Genomic DNA, 18,733 nt, shown 5'->3' on the forward strand with positions numbered 1-18,733 from the left:
TATAAATCATTATGCTGAACCAAGTTATTCAATACAGTAAATGTCTCTCATCTCAAATTATAGTACGATTTATTTGTACTTCTTTCACATGTTAAATAATTCATATATTTCATCTTCACACAATTTAGAAAATGCTTCAACTAAGGGAGGGATTATAGGTATAAACTGACTGGGTTTTCTAAAAGGAACCTGCATGTTCACTGATTTCCCAAATATCAGTTTCATCAAACACTTTAAACTAGACTGTTTCAGAGATACACACATACGGGGGATATATCAGCTTCTATTTATTGACATGGTTTGAAATTACTAACCTACTAAAACAAAAATAAGCCACCGTTCTTTCTCAGAGTTTGAAAATGATATTTGACATATTTAACAATGCATTTTGTACTACTGCCTGTTGAAGTAAGAGAAAATGATGATTTTAAAGACTTTCTACTTGCTATACCTACATACACACAAGAATAACCAATAAGCGATTAAAACACTACAGCTCTTCTTTCATGTATAAAATGCAGCGAGTGGCTTGTACAGTTTATACCACATGTATGGAGTGAAAAAGCAAATACAATGCTGATATTCAGAAATCCAAGCATTTTATGCACTAAATACAGACTGGGATTTGCCGACTGTGTCCCCTAACACTTTGCACCTGAGGTGGCAGCTGCTTTTGCCTCACCTTAGCTACTACTCTGTATGTATGTAGTTGTAGTGTATTAGTTTTTGTACACCAGGTTTAAATGTATATCTTAAGGTCAGTGTGAATGATTTTCTGCTTTCTGATGAGATGAAGTCTGCTGCTTTTTTATACTTTATTTACTCTCTTCCTTTCTGCCCAGCTTCATTTCCAGTGTGTGTGTGTGTGTGTGTGTGTGTGTGTGTGTGTGTGTGTGTGTGTGTGTGTGTGTGTGTGTGTGGAGGGCTTTGCTTTTATTTTCATAAAGTTTTTTTCCTTTGTATGTCTTTTACTGTTGATCAGGTAATGTTCTTAAATTTGTGTGTGTGTTTGTTGCTTTTGCTCTAAAGTGTATTTCATAAACTTGATTTTTGTTGCATTTCATTTTTTATTTTTAATACAGATTTAGTAATGCATTTGTCATGGTACGTATTGCTTCTGTTTTATGTTTTTTCTTCATTTATTTACTTTTTGTGGAGCATTTCTGTGTTGGGTAATTTCTGTTAAAAAGACCTTTCAAAATGGCAGCAGTTGTTCTGTGAGGATTCTGTGTGGAAGGCCCTGTGATGTCCTACTATAATTTGTATTTCTGAGAAGAATCATATTTCTTAGAGGGTTTATACAGAAATAACCAACCCAGATTTTACTTTAGTAAGTCCAGTTAGGAATGGTGTTCTGGTCATTTTCTAAAATGCTACTATAGGAATGAAACTGAAGTTTGTCTATGACACAGCTATCTAAGTGTTCCAAGAATGTTACATTTTGATGAGTAACAGAAGGCGTTGCTATAATATGAAACAATATCTTATCAAATTTTTATTTTTGTACTGCATTATGGAATTATTTTGGCTGTTGTGCAAGTATTGGAAGTTATTACCTTAATTACAGTGTTATAAAAATTAACAGTTATTATCTAACTATTTCTCAGAACTCAACAATTCATCAGTTTCACAAAGATACTAGTTCTATTAAAGGTTTACACATGGTGTTGTGTTCTATACTTATCACTAATATATAAACCACAAAAACATCCACAATTCAAATGTTTACTATTATCACTATTGTCTGTAATGTAATAAAATGAGGCAAATGATTTTCTCACGTTTAATACTCAGATATTTAAAATATTTCATTTTGACATTTATATTTGAGTATTTTGAGCTCATGTGTTTAACATAAAAGACAATGTGCGTGCTTGTGTTGCAACAAACAAAAGCATTTACAAAATAAGTTTCTCCAGTGTGTACCAAGTAATTGTGAACAGGTGTAAAATCAAAAGTTGCAACAGAAGGCTAGTATATCCTGAACACCTGCATCTCTTCCTTAGATAATTCATAAGTCATGCTTTAAAGGATGCCATAATTTAAATGGTTATCCGCTAGGTAAAAGGTTTCCTCTATGGGTGAGGACAATACCTAATACCTCTCACATAAAGCTCAGCTACTGATTTCATAATTTGCTTCCTTTTGATAATGTTCACTAAAAGCGCAATTATGCACTACATTCTCCGTGAAATTTTCATTTTATCCTAAAGGAACTCAGAAGATAAATATTTCTGTTCTTTATGAGGAATCTTAACAGAAAACTGGCACTGTTTAGGCCCACTTACTACACGGATATGTTGCTTTGTCTCTTCTGGTTGGTAACTAAAACCTCACAGTCACCCAAAGGAAATCTCTCTATGTAATCCTTATTCATTTTATCTTATCCAACAACATGTTCCGGGCTTCTAGTTGGGCTTGGCTACCACTAGTGCTACACGGATGTAGTCTGGAGGAGTCCGAATGTGGTTCTGTACTGCTGCAATATATATCTCATATAAACATAAAGCACTGTTGTATTTCTTGGCGTTAATGAATTCTTCAGCTGCAGCACTGAACAGGTTTTTTGGAAGAGTGACTGCCCTTTATTTTCTGTGACACTTCTATATGAAATCAGGTGGCAGTAGTGACTCAGGTAATGTTAGACGTGGGTAGTTTACTGGCATGCTTTAAATTTCATGAAGGACATGAGTGACAAGTGTGCAAGTGCTATAAATCTGGGAAAAACTCAAACAAGTATCTGTTTTCATTTTTTGTGCTCAACTGAGAAACATTTCTTCATGCAATGCATATTTACAGATACATACTAAGTAAAGGCATGCATTAAAATGTTCCCATTTACTTGAATTGGTGTAACCACATTAGTACAGTCTCTGATTTAATTGAAGTCCCTGCAGATCAATGCTCACTGCTACCTTACTTAATAACTACTTATTGCAACATGTGCCATTGGAGAGTATGCATTCCTAGTTCCTATAAAAACAGTGTATAAATCTTAAAGTGTTAGCTGTTACATCAAGGAGCTAATTAACTGGATACCTTCTGTTACTCATCTCGCACTAAATGACGAGGTGCTAACCCTTCCCATTATTACATACCGTGGCATTCTGGTTTATATAACCTGAGTCCTAAAATTATTCATGGAAATAGTACAGTCACAGACTTCCTCAGTCACTCATGTGTGTAACTCTATGTCCAAGTAATGCCTTATTCCTTAGAGAGCTAGTTCCATCAGTGATATTATAAAACACTGTGAAATAAAGAAATGAAACAAATGTCAGTCTTCTGAGAGTCCATATGGTTATCAGTCTTAAAATGTCATTCTATTGGATAGCTCTGACATATACTTCACCTACATACTGTAATAATCAATATATGTATTCTAACCATAAATAGCAGACTGAGGGGATAATTTTTATGAAGCTTCCGAATCACAGTGACTCTCTCTCTTTTTATCCTGCAGGATGCTTCTGTCTCCAACCCTGTTCTTTATATTTCTCAGCCCACTGACAACAGAAAAGTATGTCTGTTTATGCAATGAAAAACAGCTGACAGAGCTAAAGGCAGGAAAGGAGGACTTCATAAATTCCTTGGCATGTGCTAATGTTTTTCTTGAGATCCCCATTTTACCACAGTCTTCACAAGTCTCTCTTGGCAGCTACATTTTTAAATATAGAGCAGAGCTGACTCCAGCCTACACAACTCTATAGCTGCTGTGCCTTGCTGACTTGAGACACGGGCCTCTGTTACTAATAGTCAACTTCTTTCTGATACCTACCTTCATACCTCTCAACTGTCCAGATTTTCACAGAATATTCAGATTTGTGTGTCTTATTTTTGCTTTACTCCTCATAAAATGTGTGGTTTTCTGGCAAATTACTAAGGATTGAAGTTGCTAAACAATGATATTCATTTGAGTTTCAGACGTCATATCCTTCTGAAAATGCATGCTAACACAAATCCTGTTAATCTAGCAACTTTTTGAAATGATTAGAGCAATATTTAAAACCTGTCTCTATTTCTGTGGCTTTGTTTCCCCCATTATTTTTGGTTTTGTCCAGAGTTTTTGTGCTAAGTGGCTGAGAAATATGCCTATGTTATCATCAGTAGAATGGCAGTGCTTGACTTCCTCAATCACAAACATTCTCAGCTCGATCAGGAATAATTAGCAGATGGCATCATAACTGATCCAAAAGCCTGAACAAACTAATCAATGTATCCTTATTTGATTCAAAATACTTAACAATGTAAACCACTCTAGCTTTTATGGCTTTTATTGAACACGCTCTGTCTCTGCCCTTAAGCTCTGACTTTGTTTCAGAATGCACATCTCTGTATACAAATATTTAGGTACGACTCTCTTTCTTCTTGCATTATAAGTTTGTGTCCTATGCCCATTGGTTTATTCCCACTGCTTAATGAACTGCTGAAACTTTAAGTTTTAGCCATATTCAGAAATGATATGAGCTTTTTAAATATCGGCTTGGCTTGGGAAGTGCCTTCTGTGTGGAGTCTGCATGTCCTCCCCGCGGTTGGGTAGCATTCGAAAGACATGCGTGCGTAAATGGGTGTGCCTTTGTTGAAGGTTGGGCATCAAGCTGGCACCTCGGCGTTTCGTAAAAATCTACTGCCAATCATTAGCGGACCGGAGTTCCGCTGTGGCGACCCCTTACCGGGAAAAAGCCAAAAGACAAACATAAACATTTGACATGCATTCTTCAATTCATTAATGAGTTTACCTTATGCAAATTATTTCCTTTGAAATTACAACTAAAAATCATGCCACTGTTTGGTATTCTGATTTTGCAGTACTCCCCTGTAAGTCAAGGAGCTGACTGGCCAATACATTTACACAGGTAACTACATTTAAATTTACAGATGTACTGGACAGTTAACCTCAGCTCTGTAGTCTCAGCTATGATGCCAAACAGTACCATTGGGACAGTCAACCTCTGCACTGTAGTCTCTGCTATGATACCTAACAGTATCGTTAGGACAGTCAACCTCTGCCCTGTAGTGTCAGCTATGTTACCAAACAGTACCATTGGGACAGTCAACCTCTGCTCTGTAGTCTCAGCTATGTTGCCAAACAGTACCATTGGGACAGTCAACCTCTGCTCAGTAGTGTCAGCTATGATACCAAACAGTACCACTGGGACAGTCAACCTCTGCTCTGTAGTCTCAGCTATGTTACCAAACAGTACCATTGGGGACAGTCAACCTCTGCCCTGTAGTCTCAGGTATGATACCAAACAGTACCATCGGGACAGTCAACCTCTGCCCTGTAGTCTCAGCTATAATACCAAACGGTACCATTGGGACAGTCAACCTCTGCTCTGTAGTCTCAACTGTGATACCAAACTGTGCCAGCGGGACAGACAACCTCTGCCCTGTAGTCTCAGCTATGATACCAAACAGTACCATTGGGACAGTCAACCTCTGCTCTGTAGTCTCAGCCATGATACCAAACAGTACCATTGGGACAGTCAACCTCTGCTCTGTAGTCTCAGCTATGTTACCAAACAGTACCATTGGGGACAGTCAACCTCTGCCCTGTAGTCTCAGGTATGATACCAAACAGTACCTTCGGGACAGTCAACCTCTGCCCTGTAGTCTCAGGTATGATTCCAAACAGTACCTTTGGGACAGTCAACCTCTGCCCTGTAGTCTCAGCTATAATACCAAACAGTACCATTGGGACAGTCAACCTCTGCTCTGTAGTCTCAACTATGATACCAAACAGTGCCAGCGGGACAGACAACCTCTGCCCTGTAGTCTCAGCTATGAAACCAAACAGTATCGTTGGGACAGTCAACCTCTGCTCTGTAGTCTCAGCTATGATACTGAACAGTACTATTGGGACAGACAACCTCTGCCCTGTAGTCTCAGCTATGATGCCAAACAGTACAATTGGGACAGTCAGCCTCTGCCCTGTAGTCTCAGCTATGTCAACAAACAGTACCATTGGCTCAGATCTGATCTGCTGAACTAATTCCCTTGAATGACAATCACTTCGAAGTCTCTGGAAATTTTGTGTTGCTATAGTTTGGTTTTACATTTATAGTACCCCTCTGCCTACACCTCTTAATCTGCTGCCCATTTGCTTTAAGGGAACATATTTCCTAACTGTCAAACTCAAATTTAGCCACACATTTATGAACGTACATGTATCACAATACTTAATGTACCAGACTGGTTCAGTGCCAAAAATAAAAGTAAAAGCTGCACTTGGTTGCTCCCCCAGAAATATTTCTTTGGCAGGTACCCAATACAAGTAAACATGGCATTCATATCCTCAGTTTTGCTACTGACAGCACATTCTTGTACTTTTTACAGCTAGATCCATCTGTCTCAAAGGCTTTTTATTCCATTCAGTCTTTTATTTATTTAACATTTGTTTAACAGGAAATTCCGACTTAGAACGAAGCCAATTTTCAGCAGAGTCCTGGGGAGAAATGCTCCATATGCATGTCTTTGTAATGTGGGAGGAAACTGGAGCACCCAGATGAAACCCACACGAATGCAGGGAGGACATGCAGACTCCGCACAGAAGGCACCCCAGCTGAGAATCAAACCACAGAACCTCTTGCGGTGAGGCAGCAATGCAACCGCTGCACCACTGCACTGTCTTCTTACAATTAACTTTTTAACTCTTAATATCACAATGCTAACTCTTTTGAATAACTACTTTTGTTACAGCTCCAGCATTTGTGAGTTCCCATGTGCTATTATTGCTTAGACTGCAATCTGTAGAAGAGTCCAAACCTAACAATCAGCTCTCCCTCTTTCTATGCCATCTTTACTCATTCACTGTGTGTCATTGTGTACAAGTCATTTTATTGGTGAACTAGATAATTATTTTCACAGTCATTATATACATATTAAGAATAAGGTTATTTTAATTTAATTAAGTACTCTAGAGTGAGCACTCCACCCATGACTCAATCTACAGGGGTAAAATTATCCATCCAATGACAAATATCATATTTTGTAAGGTAGGTTAAAACTTGAACACCCTGACAAACCTCATATGGACATGGGAAAAATATGAAGACAGGTGGTGAATGGTAATGTGCAATGAACCTCTGACTTTTGGGAGTTATAGCAAAAGTGTATTTATGTTATTTTTTTTTCATCAGTACAACTTGGTATCTTTTAAAGAAAATGTGTTTGCTAGGGAAACTTGAGTCAGTATTTGACACACAAATTGAAAAACAGGAAAATATAAGCATACACCAGAAAAATAAAATTTGTATTTTGTTTTTAACTTTTGAAACAAATCCCCTCTTAGATGAGACTCTTGGAAATGACCGAGACATGGGATCCACAATGACCCATAGAGGAGGGAGATACCAATATGTGAGCAAGCAAATGACCTTTCTGGATGCTGAGGTAAGCAGCTGAATATGACATACTCTTTAGCATTTTACTGGTTCTTTATTATACCAAAAAGGAACAATTTAAGATTCCTATTTGATTTCTGGTTTATTTTTTATTATTCTTTTATATTCTGCTATATCACTCCCTTACTTTCTATCAGTCTTCGGTGGTTGTCTCCTCTACAAATCCTTGGCTCAGTGGATTTAAGGGAACCAAATGTCTTAAAGGCATTATTTTTTAACATTAATAAGACCAGTTACAGAGTATAATTTAACATTTTCCACTTTATCCATGGAAGATATTATAACTATCAGATTGATACAAAGGAGATATACCAAAAGAAAGTTATGAAAAAGTTTAACGTATGAAGAAAGATTAAAACATCTAAATCTTTAAAGGTAATTTGTGCCGGGTACTTAAGGCTTCTGGAGAAGAAGTGTTAAGGGAATATTGATTTCTTTCATTCAAAGATCAGCCAGTAGGAATGACAAAAAGGGGAATTTTGTTCAGAACAAATATTAACGGAACTAAAAAAAGAGAGATGATTTTATTACCAAAAGTATAGAGAGATTGTGGAACATTCTTAATCTTCACCCAAGAATTAAGGAATCAGAAACTTTGAATATTTTTGAAAGGCAATATGACTGTTATATTGGGCAGAACAAGTACTTATATATTATGCAGGAGATTGTCATATTAATGGTCTAGTCTTCCGATGGTGACAAGGTATTAACTATGTAACTATATGCAATAATGCAACACTCTCGTTTTTTCTTGTTTCATCTTCCTGGTCATCTTTTAATGTTATATCATGTCCTCACATTTTTTTAATATTTTCTTAGAAGATACTGCATTTACAACTGTTTTTGACAATATCTTTTCTGTGAATGGGGTTTACATTCTGACTTTTGAATCAGAAACTGTATCACCTTTGTCATCTAGCTTTTGAATTACTCACACACTGCTTTAATAGTTAATACATGGTTTGTTGTGCAGAACAACGTATTTTAAAATAGGATCAGACCATTGTCTCCCCCCACCAACTTTCAATATGCAGCATACATTCTACCAAATTCTCTACCAGTCCCAAACCATAGATTGTTTTTATGCTACTAAAAATCAGTAGTACAGAGTCTTTTTTGCAATGTTCCCACGGTGGTGGTGCTGCGGTAGCATTGTCGTCTCACAGTCAGACGCTGTCTGGTTCTATCCTCAGCTAGAGCGTCTTCTGCGTGGAGACATGCATGAATGGGCATACCTTCATTGAAGGTTGTGCATCACTTATACACCAGCATTAAAGTCTGTCACAAAAGCACTTTCATGACTGTTTACTTCATTATTCATTTTTCTGTTTTCTCCATTTAAATTGATAGGTGACTGAACTTCAAAACATAAAATGGGTGCAAATCTATCTTTCCTACCTACTAAGAACTCTCTTTGTATTTCTTCTATTAAATTCTTAAGGTATCCTCTCTCAATAAACATACTTTCCAAAATTTTGCACTCAGTCTGGTAATCCTTGTCTTCTTTCATCCTGCATCCCCTAACAAATTGTCCTTTTATTATACCTTTCTTTTGTTAATGTGGGTGTGCACTAGTAAAGTACAGATAAGAATTAGAATATGTCACCTAACAATGTAAATGGAGAAAACCGAGTAGTAAATAATGAAGTAAACAGTTATGAAAGTGCTTTTGTGACAGACTTTAATGGGGATGCACAAGTAATTAAAAATATTATTGAGAACGAGTGGGCAAAATTTGCTAGTTTGGATGAGTTTACTAATTATTAAAACAAAAAAAAAGCCGTTTGTGCACTACTTACTATGAATAAGTAAATTTAATCTTTAATAAAACACAAACCACGTTTACATGAAGCACTTTTCATTTAGCTGATCAGGTACATTTCGCTTGTGTCTCTGGTGTTTAAATAAAGGTCATATGACCCACCATAATCAATACCTACTAATTAACAAGCTGTTCAATTGCATTTCATAAATATTAAAAATAAAATGATATACATAATTTGTGCTAAAACCAAAAAACTCAAAAAACTCTCTTAAATCCAACAATACAATTACTTTGAAATTTGTGAAATAAGTTAAACTCTCAAACACTTATGGTTAGAAAAAATGAATGATCCATAAAACATTTAAAATCCATGTGTTAGGCTACATACAAGAAATTTAACTAGTTTCCAGGTATTATCTCAATAAACTTTTCAATTTTAAGATACAAGTAATAGAACAAGTTTAATTTAAGCCTGGGTACTGGCAGGCATTTAATCTTAACTGCCATAATAACTCCAACCTTTCAAGTAGTAAAGAAATAGTTCCATCCCTAATGTCTGTACTTGCTCTGAACTTAAATTTATGATCTGGGAACAGGCTGCAATGTTTTGCTAATGCATTGTCTAGTTTTTCCCCTACTAATATTGAAAGTATGCTCATACACTCTCTCTTTAAGTTTGCGGTCGGTTTTACTGACGTAGAATGCTGAACAATGTTGACATGCTGCTAAGCTTGGAATTACAGTTGAATTTATTCTTTAACCAATAGGTCTTGTCCCTAATTGTAAACCTAGAACCTGTCTCTATGTGTTTACATTGATTACATGCATCACATCTATACATCCCTGGATTCCTATTGGGAGTTGGTTGTACCAACTCCATTATGTTCGCAAACTTAAAGAGAGAGTGTATGAACATACTTACAATATTAGTAGGAAGAAAATAGACAATGCATTAGCAAAACATTGCAGCGAGTTCCCAGATCATAAATTTAAGTTCAGAGAGTACAAACAGACATTATGGGTGGACCTACTTCTTTACTATTTGAAAGGTTGGAGTTATTATGGTTGTTAAAATTAAATGCCTGCCAGTACCCAGGCTTAAATGAAACTTGTTATATTACTTGTATCTTACAATTGAAAAGTTTATTGAGATAATAGCTGCTAACTAGTTAAATTTCCTGTATTTAGCCTAACACATGGGTTTTAAATGTTTTATGGATCATTCAGTTTTTCTAACCATAAGTGTCTGAGAGTTTAACTTATTTCACAAATTTCAAAGTAATTGTATTGTTGGATTTAAGAGAGTTTTTTGAGTTTTTCGGTTTTAGTACGAATTATGTATATCATTTTATTTTTAATATTTATGAAATGCAATTGAACAGCTCGTTAATTAGTAGGTGTTGATTATGGTGGGTAATATGACCTTTATTTAAACACCAGAGACACAAGCAAAATTTATCTGATGAGGTTTAGCTATCAGCTAAATGAAAAGTGCTTCATGTAAACGTGGTTTGTGTTTGATTAAAGTTTAAAGTGACTTATTCATAGTGAGTAGTGCATGAACGGCTCTTTTTTTGTTTTCATAAGTTGCCCATTTGCTGTTTATTTCATGATTTGGAAATTACTTTTGGCAAGCCATAAAAATGTATATTATTAAAGATCTAATTGAAAACTATCGGAGTAAATTAAGCAACAATAGAAAGAAAAAAGTAGGAACTTTCAACTGTGGCTCTTGTCCACAGTGCCCCTTTATTTCTAACACAGAGGATATTTATATAGGTAGCAGGGACAGGTACATAAGTGGTAGGTCTTATAACGCATGTGATACAAAAGTGGTTGTATATATTGTTTTGTGTGATAAATGCAATGCATTTGATGTAGGTAAAACTGAAAGGAAACTTAAGAAAATAATTTATAGACATGTTCATGATATTAGAAAAGAGAACCAAAAGTATGCCATTTATAAACAGACACTTTTATGCCAAGCTACAAAGTTTTTGTTCTTTGTATTAGAAGAAATAACTACTGATATTAGGGGTAGTTTTTGGGAGACTAAGATTGAATATGAAGAAGTTTACTGGCAAATTATTTTGGAAGCTAATAAATGGCCAGGTTTGAATGATACAGTTTCCCTGGCCCCTGAGTTAAAATTAAGATCAGCTAGGTTGTAAGGAAGTTTTATACATATTTTAGCATTTTTTAAAAATCTATAAATGTTTATACATATATATATATATATATATATATATATATATATATATATAAAGTTAAAAAACATATAGCTTTTAGAAGGATTTGAATTTATTTATTTATTCATTGTTATTATATTCATTCATTTATTGTTGATTATTTATTTATAATTGTATAATCAAACATATCCTCCTTAACATAATTTTAGGGATACTGTTAGTAGGGTGGTTCATAATTGGTAGTATGATTTAAATATTTAATTAAGCAATGAGAGGTTAGTTAATGATTTGGTATATAGTGAGACATTTAATTGTTGTGGTTCATCTGATGAAGTCTAACTGTGGTGGATGAAAACACGGTGATACTTTAAAGCGTTAATGGTTTTATTTGTGTTTGTGATTATTCTTAGTGATTTTACTGTATTTAATAAAGACTCAGTGCAGCATGGGAAGCAGCCTTTCCGATTGCCTTTTTTGGTTTATTTGTCTTGTTTGGCACGTTCTCCTTCTTATTTTGTTTAAAAATACACTTGAGTGGTTTGACATAACCTCAATGAGGATCCATGCCAGCTTGGACTCCACTTCAGTAGATTCCAGGCAGACAGATGTCTCTGTATATTTGTTTCATGCTTAATGCCTTCTGAGATGGTCCTGACTCACCTGTAGTGTCCATTCTCTGGGTTATTTCCACCTTCTGAGACACATCTGCTCTTTTCCAGACACCTGTAGTTTTCCGAATATTCTTTAAATCATTCCATCTGATTATACTTGTTTCTTTAATTTGATTCCCTTTTCATATTTTGAAAAGGGATTTCTTATCCAAACCTGTAAGCAGACAATATTTATTCACAGATAGTCCTCAAAAATGAGAGTAAAAGAATCAACAGTCACTTCATCAAAAGAAATATCGAAGCGCACACATCAATTAGCCTACTCATCTTAACACAACAAGATCACAAATGCACCAACAGGTTCACAAAAAATTCCATTCAGCAGCTATATGGTCAGATATAGCTAACTGCCATGCACCCACCTCAAAATTTATATAGCACCAAGACTGCATGTAACTCAAGTTAAGGTGCCACTCAGGACACTGAATTGCACAAACACTCATATTGTATCACACTCATAACTGAACTCTGATCTTACACACACAACACAAGCAGCCTACACATCCACACACTCGCACATCCAAATCTGTCAAAACTCTGGTTGTTCATGCACTCATTCACTAAATCTGATTCCACACACTCTTCATACAGCTGCATAACAATGCTTACGCTGACAAACCTCCATATGATCACTCAAAAGCCACAGGAAGGCAATCTTTCTTGATCATAAACAAAAGACAAACCATACAAACCTGTGACTGCTCACTTAAATGTATGTGTATACACATGCACACTGACATATCTAAAGACACAACACCCTGTCAATCACACATCAAACATACCCCTGCAACTCAACTGTTAAACCCTACAACTCCCCAACAGACAAACACAACCATCTCCACTCCTAAGTAGTTAATAGGCTTGCAGTCAGGGGACCACTGAGGAGCCTAGCCAAAATTCTCAGTTGCTTCAAAGCACAGTCCAGTTAAATGAATTGTTCAAAGTCACACAGTAGTCAAATGAGGGCTGGGAAAATCAGATTCTGTACCACAGGAACTATAGCTCACAGCCTTTACCTTCTGTGCCAACTGTATTAAACCCTACTGACAGTATAGAAAACATTGACATACATGCAACTCACCTTCAAGCCCTGTACCAGTCATACACAAACCCATGCAGTCCATCCCATGTAAGAATATTACATTTCCTATGTAAGACAAAATTCCTTTACATGGAGGCATCCATACTCATTGCAAATATTTTCACTCATGTGTACACTCTAAATGTATCTATTTATCTGTCTGTACATCTATCTCAGTGCACATACTCTAAAACATATATTTAGGCAGTGACTTATGTAAGCCAGCACTTGACCAGCAGGTATATGACAAAGCTGATGATACTCATTTATTTGGTGAATATTCTTTTACTGTTCCTCTCCTATGCATTTATTATTTTATATAATGTGTTAGACAACTAACGCAGTCCAACTGAAACTTTCCAGATTTTCCCTGTTACATTATCTCCACCGTCTACTCATGCCATGCAATTCCTCTTAGGTTCATAGGTTCATAGGTAGATACTGGGCTATCTGCCCTAGGGCATTTATAAGCCTAGCCAGAGTGTATTTGGCTTCCGCCTCCCTATTAGATTAGCCTACTGTGCCTCTGTAAAGTAGGTCACAGAAGGTACCCTTTTAAGATTAGTTTAGTGTGCCTGTGTCTAGCAGGGACACAGAAGAGATCCCAGGGGTGAATTTGCGATTTCCCACCCACGCGTCAAGATTTCGCTTGAAGAGGGTCAGCGAGGGGCTATGTCTAACATGACTTGGGATTCTATTCCAGAGTGAGGGGAGCCTCTGGGAAATGAATCTGTCCCTCCAGCATGTCCTATTTATTTTTGTGCTGAGGTTTAGGTCCCTGGAACGTGTAGCTCTAAGGGACTTGGATTTTTTGAGGTGGAGCATGTCCATTAATTCTGGGTTTGACATGGCTTTGTACGCCAGGCATAGATCACCTCTGAGTAGGCGGTAAGCAAGTGAATAGAGCTGGAGTTTCTTTAGTCGAGCTGCATATGACATCTGTTTGTAGCCCATGATCCTCTTGGTGAGGTACTTTTGGGGTCTCTCCAGTTGCTGCAGGTGTCGGGTAAGGTACATCCCAAAAGGGGCATTGTATTCAATTATGGGCCTGATGAGTGATGAGTAGAGGGGCACAATGACCTCTCTTGATCTAGATGCAAACCCTTTTGTGATAAGGTGGGCTATATAGAAGGTCTTTCTAACCACTTAGGCAATGTGATTATCAAAGGAGAGATTACTATCTACGTTGGTCCCCAAATCTCTAATTACTTCTTCCATACTTAATGGATTACCACCTATGTGGTAATTTGTGGGCATCTTGTTTTTCCCAAAGGGGATGACTATGCACTTTTTAGCATTTAGCTTGAGGCCGTGGCTCTGGCACCAAGCATCCGTCTCTGTGAGACCCTTTTGGAGGATGCTTATGTCAGCTGGAGATTCGATTATGGCCCCCAGTTTGCAGTCATCTGCAAACTTTGTCAGCCATAATCCCCGCGTGTTAGCCTGAACCTCAGAGAAATATATACCGAAAAAGAGAGGTCCCAGAACTGAGCCCTGTGGAACACCACTTGTAACTGGTTTGGATTCGGACATGGCACCTGCAATTCTGACCATGTGGGTTCTATCTCTGAGCCAGTTTGCAACCCATCTTGTGATATAGGGGTTGATATTTAAGCTGGTAAGCTTATTTATGATGCCCAAGTGGGGAATTGTGTCGAAGGCTTTTGCGAGGTCCAGGTAGGCTGTGTGGACTACCTTGCCCTCATCTATGGCTTTGGTAACTGTTTCAAAGAAATCAACTAGGTTTAAGAGGCAAGATCTGCCCTTAACAAAGCCAAATTGGGTAGGGTCCAGTGTCTGGAGGCTCCCAATGTCTTTGTTTATGAGTTCCATGATAATACGCTCCATAGCTTTACAGACCAGACTAGTCAGGCTTATGGGGCGATAGTTTCCGGGGTCCATTGTGGCACCACCTTTGTGGAGTGGGACCACTGTAGCTGTACACCATTCTTTGGGTACATATCCTGTAGTAAGGCTAAGTTTGAACAGTGACTTAATGTGAGGGTTCAGTTCTTCTTGGAGCTCGTTTATACACAGCCTGGGACACCGTCCGGTCCCACAGATGCTGTGTTTTTTGCTTTGGAGAGGGCAGCTTTCACCTGTGCATCTGTGATGCCAGGGAGGATACATTCAGTTGGGATAGGCATTTGCTCCTTTGGGAGGGGGAAGGGGGGGAGAAGTTTGCGCTGAATCTGTCTGCCAGGATGTTGGCTATGTCTGTAGGTTCGGTATATTTTGTACCGATATGCAACAATTCAGAGCATATCTGGGAGTTTCCGCCCATGTTCCTGACATAACTAAAGAAGGCCTTGTGATTATCTTTAGTGTCTAGGGCAATTTTTCTTTCGAAACTGGCCTTTGATGATTTTATGAGGGATCAAAGTTTCTTGCTAATACTGATCAGAGATGCCTTCCCTTTTTGGGATTTTGCTCTGTCATGTAGTAGCTTCCTCCTTCTGTTGTATAGCTTATTTATGGCCGGGGTCCACCAGACTGTTTTTGGAGGAGTGAGTCTTGGTTTTATTTGGGATAGCATGATCCATGCATTCCTGCAGGTGCTCATAGAATGCATTTGTAAAGGATTCTGCGGATTGGGCTGTATTATCCTCTGGCCCAGGGGCTTTGAAGGATTCCATCTCAGTCTTGAGAAGTGCAAAGTTGGCTTTTGAGAAATTCTTTACAGTGATTTCCTTGGCTGGGGGTGGGGACGGGATATGGATGTCCAGGGAAATTGGTTTATGGTCTGATCTTACCAATGAGGGGTTTACCTCTGGTCTGGAACATAGAATCCCCATGTTGGTGATGACCAGGTCCAATATGTTGTTCCCTCTTGTGGGAGTGGTGACCAGTTGTTCCATTGCATTAGAGTTTATAAATTCAAGGAACCGTTGGGCGAGGGTGTTTGGGCTTGAGTAGTTTTCCCAGTCAATGTTTGGGTAGTTGAAGTCACCCAATAACATAGTGTTTGGAGACCTTCATATTCTCCAGTGTTCTCAGGAATGCCAAGTGGGGTTCCTGTAATAGGGAGGGTGTTCTGTAGCAGTCTACAAACTGAAAGGCAGTTTTGCCCGCTGTTAGTTGCACATGGATGGTTTCCGATGCTTCGTGCAGTGCCACTAACCTGGAGGTGTAGGTATCTTTGATGAATATAGATACTCCCCCTCCTTTTGTGCTTCAGTCCGAGTTTTGGGGCTGAAACGCACGGTATGAGTTATAACCTGGTAGTGCTGAGGTGCTCTCAGGAGCCTTGAACCAGGTTTCTGTTACTGCACAGACATCGATTTTCTCCATACTGAGGAGAGCCTCGAGTGTGTGCATCTTGAGGTTTAGACTTCTGGCATAGAGTAGCATTACCTTTAGTTTTTTTATCCTTGGGTTGTCTATGGAGGTGGGTTTGTCCTTTGAACCTTGCCTAAAAAAGGCACTATGGGGGTGGCAAGAGCCTTGGCCAGTATACGAAAGCCTAAGGGTGACAGGTGTGACTTGTGCCAAACATTTTATTTATAGAAAATTCGTCATCCATTACCTTTAATTTATTCAGGAAACCTCTTTTCATTCTTCTAGTAGGACATTTACATCAGCGTTTTTTGATCTGTAAGTTACATTTCTCACACTTTTTTTGAAGATTTATCTTTCTTTGAGACTAAACAGTGTTCCTGCCTCAACTCTGAAAAGGCAAAAGTCTTGTTGGTTACCTGGTTAACAGATATAATGGATTCTTTGCTCTCTTGCAAGCCTGTTAAAAATTCCTAAATTAAAAAAAAAAAGTTTCCTATTTTTCATTCAACAATGGCTCTATATGTCAGAATTAAAACTTTCACTTTGCAGTCACATGATTAAAATTAGAGTAAGTGTGAAGAAAGCCCTGCCTGCCAGCAAATTATAGAGTGCCATTTACAATGCATGGTCTGAGTCTTTGTTCTCCTTATTATTTTCAGAACTTGCCCTCCTACTATACAACAATGGTTTCTGCTCAAAGATACTATATACATTCTCCTACGATATTTAACATGAATGATTTCCCTTTGCCAATTTTTATATTTAACTATTTAACACATTCCGCATAGGATTTTTTTTCAGCTTTTAACAAAGCTGATATAATATTTTATAATTTAGTCTGAAAGGCGCTTTACCAACCATTGTACAATAAAGTCTTATTTAGTATCATCTCTGAGCTCTTCAATAAACACACTTATATATCTGTCTGTTCATGTGTGTTGACCTTGGTAGAGTGCTGATCCAGTTAGACCATTTTCAGATTCAGCCTAGGAGTAAAACCTCAGCAGAAACAAGAATCATCATGTATAAATGTTTACAAATTACATTATAGCTATAAAAATATTTACCATATCGACTGTAAATACTGAAATAAAAACAATCCTTCTGTCCTTTTGGAAGGTGGACATAGTTTCCATACGCACATTGCATGTACATAGAGGGCTAATATTCGGATTATGACCCAGAAAGCACAAGTTCAAATAGCAGCTTCAGAGCTAGAACATCTGCTTAGCAGAGAGTAGGAATACGCAACTTATGCTGACTCACCATTCCTCATGGGTGAAGGTTTACATGAGAACAGTGACCATAGACTAGGGGATGTGAGTGTTGTGATCCCAAGACAGTCATGGTAGCCTTCATGTCAGGGTGAAGATATAAGATGTTTCATGGTGAAGCAATTTTCATATCAACCACCCATGGTGTGGGATTAGGTTTAAATAGATACTTCACCAAATCCAATGTCATCGAAAACAAGAGTTGCAGAGCAGGGAACCATGCTCATAGTTTCCTGTATGGGCGATAATCAGGGTCTGTCTTGGATTACAAGCAGCTGTCATAAGGGGGGAGAGTTAAGTCAGAACCTCAGCTCACTCAGATAAGAACACTGTCCCTTGGCAGTTAATGTTTAGGGACTTGAACAGGGATAAACTCCTAAATAGTTTTCTGGATGATGGCCCCCTTTGTACTGCCTTTGCTAGGGTGAGATAGGTCCCTCCCTACATTAGAGAACAGATGCATTCAAGATCTAATGGAGAACCTTCATTTTAGCTCAAGAACAGGGTAATCTTATGTGTTATGTTTTCCTCCTAAAAAATCACCAGTTTAAATTTCCAAACAAACCACTTTCCTGGACTTTACAACCTCCACCAGAACAAAGTTACATTCAGTTATTGAATGCTTCACTAACAAAGGTTAATCATGATCTGTCCCCACAAAGTGTTGTACAGTGTTAACTTTTCAATCTATTCATACAGCAATAGCCTCTCATGTTTAATTATACCTTTGTTTTATCTTCGCTTGACTCTTATTTCTCTAATGTATATCTAGGATACATAAATTAGATATCTAATCAGCTTTATCAATATATTTGTTGCATTGTCACTGTTGTAATTTATATGTACTCCTTATGCATAGGCTGCAATGTAATATATTTGTTGCATTATCACTGCTGTAATTTATATGTACTCTTTATGCATAGGCTGTAATGTAATGATATTTGCTTTTGGTCTAGGGTAGGACTGGAAGGGATCACTAGAATTAATCTTGTACCCAGCTATACTTAAATAAATTGATTAATCTTCACTATTCCCAGGTGATCATATTTTAAAATACAAGTTATTAAAACA

The 18,733-nt window shown here is 37.5% G+C and overlaps 1 protein-coding gene across 1 annotated transcript in view; it reads left to right on the plus strand.

Moving 5' to 3' along the window:
* LOC122806363 (lectin-like) overlaps positions 1–18,733 on the plus strand; it is a 71,551-nt gene that overhangs the window by 12,688 nt on the left and 40,130 nt on the right. The window contains exon 3 of the mRNA XM_044076714.1: positions 7,292–7,392. Coding sequence (XP_043932649.1) covers positions 7,292–7,392 — 101 coding nt within the window. The remainder of the gene's footprint in view (positions 1–7,291; positions 7,393–18,733) is intronic.

This window comes from Protopterus annectens, chromosome 7.part0 (assembly GCF_019279795.1).
Source record: "Protopterus annectens isolate FY-2018-M chromosome 7.part0, PAN1.0, whole genome shotgun sequence".
Classification (NCBI taxonomy): domain Eukaryota; kingdom Metazoa; phylum Chordata; order Ceratodontiformes; family Protopteridae; genus Protopterus; species Protopterus annectens.